At 36.3% G+C, this 6,933-nt stretch overlaps 1 protein-coding gene across 1 annotated transcript in view; it reads right to left on the reverse strand.

The window, feature by feature from the left end:
• Positions 1–5,212: 5,212 nt before the first annotated feature.
• MMP13 (matrix metallopeptidase 13) overlaps positions 5,213–6,933 on the reverse strand; it is a 10,381-nt gene continuing 8,660 nt past the window's right edge. The window contains exons 10-11 of the mRNA XM_007448560.1: positions 5,980–6,083; positions 5,213–5,313 (exon numbers count right to left, since the gene is read on the reverse strand). Coding sequence (XP_007448622.1) covers positions 5,213–5,313; positions 5,980–6,083 — 205 coding nt within the window. The remainder of the gene's footprint in view (positions 5,314–5,979; positions 6,084–6,933) is intronic.

Genomic DNA, 6,933 nt, shown 5'->3' on the forward strand with positions numbered 1-6,933 from the left:
GGACATTATTGAATGATTACTTCTGGACTGGGTTATAACAAATTTTAAATATATGGAAGAGAAATTTTCTTTCTCACAGCATCTAATTTTAGGGCATAATTTTGACCATTTAAGTCCAATAAGATACCATGATAAACTCTTACCAAAATGGCCATGCTGTTGGTGTAAACCTACCATATCTTTGATCCTCCAGAGGTCATTAATAGAATAGGTGTAGTCCCATTTGAGTACCTTGTGAGCAGTGAGGTAGAACAAAGCCAAGAAATCCTAAATCAGCATTTCACAAACTCTAGAATATCAGGCAGATATAAAAGTCCAAAAAATTTAGAAAAACTAAACAATGTGAGAAAGAACATTTGGAAAGCTTAAGCATTCTCTTCCTCTATGCTTAACATTGTCTCCAGGTAACTGGACTGGTAATTTGGGATTTTCTTCCCTCTTGCTGCCAGCTAGTTTGGTTTCTTTTTAGTGTGATTCCATTCTCTTGGTACACTGTGTATTTTGTGGTTCATGTTGGAGCCTGTCACCCAGAGGTCTGTGGTGACACACAAACCCCAGCTCCAAGGGGCCTGCAGCAGGTCTTGGTGGCTTGGTGTGACACACACCTTCCTGACTCTCACCTCCTGTGAAGGAAAATTTTAGAGTTGAGATGAGTGACAGGGACACATAAGGAAACTAGAGCAAGCTATTCTTGAATTCCTAAGCTGTTAAACCTTATTTGAAAGTCAACGGCATAAAGTCAGGGATTAAACCATCAGCAATTTGGCCAGATTCCTCATCCTTACATTAAAGAGCAAAGTATTAGTTTTGTTTTGTAATTAAATTGATTCATCATTTTCAAAACAGTATGGCTGATGCCACCTAATGGAACTATTTTGAATCTCACAACCTTATGATGAATCCTTAAATATCAAGGTATTTCCTATAACTGGGACTTAAATTTAGTAGAGAGGTATGGTGGCTATCTTTTTGTGAGGTCTGCTATATATATCTTGGCATTTTTATTCTGATATGAGGATGCAGGGATTGAGGACTCTATTTTTAATTTAACGTGAAAGTTCTCCCAGGATAATTTCCAGGGCAAAATTTGTTTCACCAGCATGGGATCTCATCAATTGCTCCTATTTCAAAACATTTAAACTACTGGTTCACTTCGAGGGGGTTTTCAAACTTTTCACCCTTATTATTTGATGAAGAGGCTGTTACTATCTACAATTCAACTTGAGTGCAGTGTGTTGGGCAAATGTACTCTAACTTGGTCTCTTCACATCATACATGAACATCTGTGTGAACAGGCTATTTGTATTTTAACTGTAACATATTTTATAGCATAGCCTATTAAGCCCAACCACTCAACTCATATTGAGTTCTTTTTAAATAGTACCCCTGCTCCCACTGGTAAACTCCAAATAGACATTTGGTGTAATTTGAATTTGGTGCTCTGGCCACAGTGGCAGGACACTGATCCAAGTAACACCAATCAGATTGGGCATTTGAAATTGAGGCTGGAGCAGAGATGGGAGTTGGGAAAAATCCTGACTTTATATCTCTATCTACTGGTTTATCTATCTAGCCATCCATGAGAGAGACCATGCAAGCAAATAATAAAGCAAATGAAAATTTTTCTGAAATCAAGTTAAACATCTCTTTTAAAAAGAGAGTAAAAGAAAGTAAATGATGTTCCATGTTCAGATATGTTTGGAAAACCTTGTTCAATAGGTTAAACAGTTTCTTTGACACAGGATTATTTGTAGCCTTTAATATGCTAGTATATACTATGAATCTTCTGGAAGGAGTGTAGAATACAGTGTTCCCCAAGATCTTAGCAGGAAGCTTTGACCCCTGGGAACACCAATGTCATCTCTCTCAGAACAAGAGATTTTCTGAGGGACTCTGGGACCTGAGGGACTAGAAACCTTGTTAAAACAGATCTCATTCCTTGGCTCTGGGGGAGCACAGAATGTTCATTTCTAGCAAGTTCTCAAGTGGCACTGATGCTGCTGGCCTGCAGAACACACATTGAGAAGTATTGTTCTAAAGCAACCATTCTCATGCATAGAGGAATTAGACACCACCCACCTGGGGTTTCCCTCAGAGTTAAGTCACACACTTAAGACGAGGGGTGGGGTTGGTGAGTGGCCTTTTACCACACCAGTACCATGCACTGACCCACTGGGCGCCAGGCAGGACCAAGGCCTTCACTGGGGAAGGGCCTCCCCAGTGCTCTGATAGAAACAGGACCCTACCTTGTTTCAGAATAATGTAGACACCCATATGCTCAAAAAAGTTAATATTTCCATCAGCTGACTCAATTACCAAGAAGTAGACATTCACATGCCAACCCCTGCAATGACCTATGCTTATTTTTAGCATAGACAGTTATTTTGTGCTAACAGTCTTTAAAAATCAATACTTTTTTTGTTGTTGATCATAGAGAGATTCTCTGATTTATATTTGGCATAGTGAAGGATAGGAGGAACATGGTTGGATTTAGGGGGTTTCCTGGTATGTTTTACCTATCCATACTCTGCCAACATCATCATAAAACTATCTTTAAGGGAGTTCCCTGGTAGCCTAGTGGTTAGGATTCTGAGCTTTCACTTCTGAGATCTGGTTCAATCCCTGGTCGGGGAAATGAGATTCCGCAAGCTGTGTGGTGCAGGTGAAAAAAACCCTCTCTGTAATTCTATTGAGCTCCAACAGATCCATTCTAGTCTGAAGGCATGGGCCTGGAAACCTTTCCCTGATTCCCTTCACTGCCTTGGTTATACTCTTTTTTTATGTCAGCTTGGGTATCTATCTCTTCCTTTGTGTTGCCCTTCTTGAAAGACCCTCCTGTTTCCCTCCCCCCAATATATACAGTAGGTAAAATCCCTCTTATGAGAGGATCTCAGAGCAAGTTTCCTTACCTTGTAGCATTTATCACAGTTGTAATTTATACTTATCTGATTAATGTCTGTCTCCCCAACTACACTGTGAGCTCCAAGAAAGTAATGAGGTTTTGCTTTTCACTGTACTCCCAGCATCTACTTAAGTTCCTGACACAGGACAGAAATTAATACTTATTATACCTTATATATTTATTGGATGGATGGATGGATGGGTAGATGATGTTCTACACCAATAGCAAAACTTAGAAATCAGTAATCCTATTAAATTGTCAAGGAAGATGAAAAGTGCATAGACTGACTTTGGGGGTGCACTGGGAGGAAGGTAAGAGCAGTCTTCTCTGCACCCATAACAGGTGGTCATTTCTCCCCTGGAAAAGCACTTTATTTACTCAATTTTAATCGCTTTGTTTTCATAGTAGGATAGAAGCTTTTCAGGAGTAGAGATCAAGTTTTTCTAGTTTATCTCAATGTCTTAGGTGCCTGACATAGAACAGATACTTATTAAATGTTTGAGGATGAACACTGTTTAAGAAAACACAAAAGACCTAATGTTTAAGCTCAGTGGCCCTGAGTTTCCTAGGTAGTGTTTGTCTTCCCCATTAGAGTTCCCTGCTTCCTCATATTTCCCCAAAGCTGCTATTCCTTTCATTTTAATCATCAGCAAAATAAAGCCCACACAGATTAAATGAGCTGCCTGAAGTAACATGCCCGAGTTCATGGCAGAGTCGGTGTTAGGACTCAGTCTTCCTAACTCTAGATCTACTGCTTTCTCCACTTCATTACCAAGTAATACTCTCAGCAGAGAAGATTCTGAGGAGCCTGTGGGCTCGATCTAAGGAAGCTGGCCCAGTAAAGGGGGCTCATCAGCACGAGGCTGACCAAACTCGACCAGAACTTGAGTTAAAAAAGCTGGGTACAATTAATACTAAATTTGAATTTAGTGTTCTTATAAAAAACAACCCAACAAAAAGATTAGCAAGAAAAAGGAATAATTTAAATGGACATTCTTTGTGTGAGGAAAAGCTTAAAATTATACCAAAAGACAAAAATATACCGTATGACAATGTCTGTTGAAAATAACTTTTTATTATAAACAATATAAACACTTCCTAATACTTTTCACATATATAATACACTTTCTTTTTTTTTGCCTGAGTTTTTAGGAACATGATCTCTCAACACAAAGGTTCTTCCCTTGATGACCATTCATATATTCAATAAGAACCAAGTGCCAAGCACTGTAAAAAGTTCCGAGGGATTAAAGAAAAAAAAAAGGAGAAAAAAGGCATAGTTTCATTTTTCAAGAGGACCATCATCCAGTAGAATGTTTCCTTTATTTTGGATATCTCTGTTTTAACATATATACTTCCAATTTATGATAAATTTTAGTCTATTTCTTTCAAAAATAGCTTATATATCCAAGGTAAACTGGACAATTAAAACAATTGTTTAGATAAAATAGGGTTAAAACACTACTTTTAGCCTTAATCAGATGATTTATGAAAAAGTGATTCTGTGGCCTTAGATCATTTTGTTAACAATTTTAATATACTTTGATATTTTTGAAAGACCTGAAATATTTTAATACAAAGAGAGATCATCTCTCTTTGTCTTCTATAAATATGGAAAGAAATATTTGTCTTCTTTGAGAGTAGTCCTTGAGTCATTGTCAATAGTGAAAATTAAACACAATACAAAGGCCACATGTGCTGTCCTCACCATTAGTCTTTGTCTCTTATCTTTAGTGACTCTGATATTTCTGAATGAAGAGGGGCACATACATCCAAATATTTTTAGTGAAAAACCCAAGTTATTTCTTTGGAAAGTTGTCTATAATATATTTATTACAGACATTTCTCTTTGGTTTATTGTTGTTTGTGTATGGCTGTCATACGCTCCCCCAAAATTGCATTTTCATATGCCTTTATACTATTTGGTAAAGATGATTCATTAATTATATAAATGTGATTTACTTTTATGTCTTTGCAAAATTTCCTTATAAATATATTAAGCTAACTCTCTTTGACAGATCATATATCCCATTTTTGATGTTGAATATTGTCAACTACTGCTTCTGTATAGCACACAAGAATTAGGTGATCCTTAGAGATAATGAATTTCATTACTTTAAAATTCATTGTGGTTCCAGCACCACGCAAAGCTGTGTAGATACTAAATATTCAAAGATAACTTACTGAAGCTTGTTCACAGAACTAAGCTTTCCCCTGATATCTCTCCCTCCCCCATGACCCCCCCCAAAATGTCTGGAAGCATTATCCCAAATGGTCTCCAGGATTTAAATAACAATATTTTTAAAACATTTAACACCACAATAGGGAATTTGTTGGCATGACACGAACAATACGGTTACTCCAGATGCTGTATTCAAACTGTATGGGCCCATTGAAAAAATAGATATAACCTAAAAGAAAAAGACCAAAAAGAAAATTTCAGAGTTTGAAAATAATGTTTTACTCTAGCTACCTTTAAAAGCCCAATCTGTTAGATTCACTTTTTTTTAACATTCCAGTGTTTATATTTATAAATACCACTAATGTTTTAATATATTGCTTATAATTTAAAGAGGGGGAAAGGTATAAATGTCTCCAGCTCTCTTAAACTGTCACCTCGAATTAATTGCTGTGTTGGCAGGAGCTCCACTTTTGATGGTTGAATTATTGATATCAGTTATTTTTTGTAAGTTAGAGATAACATCTCTTTCCATAATTCAAGCAAAATATCATTATATAGCTATGATTATTGGTCTTCATATATAAATTACTCCCCACTCCACCCCTGATTTGAACTATACTTTTTGCATCTTAATATCTTTAAATTTAAGGTAGTGTTTAAGATTTGGCATCTTCTATTCATAGAATTAGCAGTCATTAAGTAAAATTCTCATTTATTCTAAGCATATTAATTTTTGTTTGCTCTCTGTGTCAGTATTCACACAAGAATGAGTAATCCCTTAACTGTCAGACATTTATCAGCACATCTAAGTTCTGTGTAAAATTCCTTTATAAGGAAATTATTTCAAGGGGCTACAGAAGCCCTCCATTAAGGTCAGTGCAATGGAACTAGTTACCATTTTTCTCGAAGACAGCATCTACTTTATCACCAATTCCTGGGAAGTCCTCTTCTATTAGTCTGGGGTAGTCTTTATGAATCGTATGGTTAGTTTCATCATAGCTATTTCATAAGGAAAAGAAACTCTTGAGTAGGTCGTAGATAAATTACTTTAGAAATAATACAATGGATATAATGGCAGCTTTCAAAATTGACAAAAGTTTCAAATTTTTAAGTCCATTTGAAACAACCAGTAGCTTTTTAAAATTAGGAATTATAATACTGAGTATACAGTGGATACCTGGTGAGGTATTTTGACTTGCCTAAAGACCATTTTTGTAAAGACAGTTATAAGCTCATTTCCATTTCAAAATTTGTATAGCTGCTCTAAAAATATATTATTAGGAAAGTGTTCTTAGGGTGAAATATATGTTTATGCATTGAACGATTATCTGTGGAGCTCCCACTATGTGTAAGACAACTTGCTAAGTGCAGTAACGGATGCCAAACTATTTAAGGTTCAATTTCTGCACTAAAAAGTTATAGAGGCATACCGTGGAAATAAAACTAGGAAGGGGAGCACAGCTTTCCCCTCTCATAACTTTATATTCCATACTCTTCTTCCCCTGCACATACCCACACCCTAGCCAACCAAACACACTCTGAAATTAACCTAAGAGAACAGACTCCTGTGATGTAATATTCTTACTGTTACTGATGAAAGTTTTTTATATTTTTGAGGTATGTTTCAATAGATAAAAAGTAAGAACCACTGCACTATCAAGAAAGCTAAGACATATACACATAAAACTGCAACACTAGGCAATAGGGGCTAAACATCATGAGAGAGTAAACATGAGATGTCATGGGAGTTACATGAGAAGGGAGATAATTTTGAATGGGGTGATCAAGAAAGACTTTCAAGTTAACTTTAAACAATGGATGGAATTTCAAAAGAGAGAGATGTAGGGAA

Source organism: Lipotes vexillifer, unplaced genomic scaffold (genome assembly GCF_000442215.2).
Source record: "Lipotes vexillifer unplaced genomic scaffold, Lipotes_vexillifer_v1.1 scaffold593, whole genome shotgun sequence".
Classification (NCBI taxonomy): Eukaryota; Metazoa; Chordata; class Mammalia; order Artiodactyla; family Lipotidae; genus Lipotes; species Lipotes vexillifer.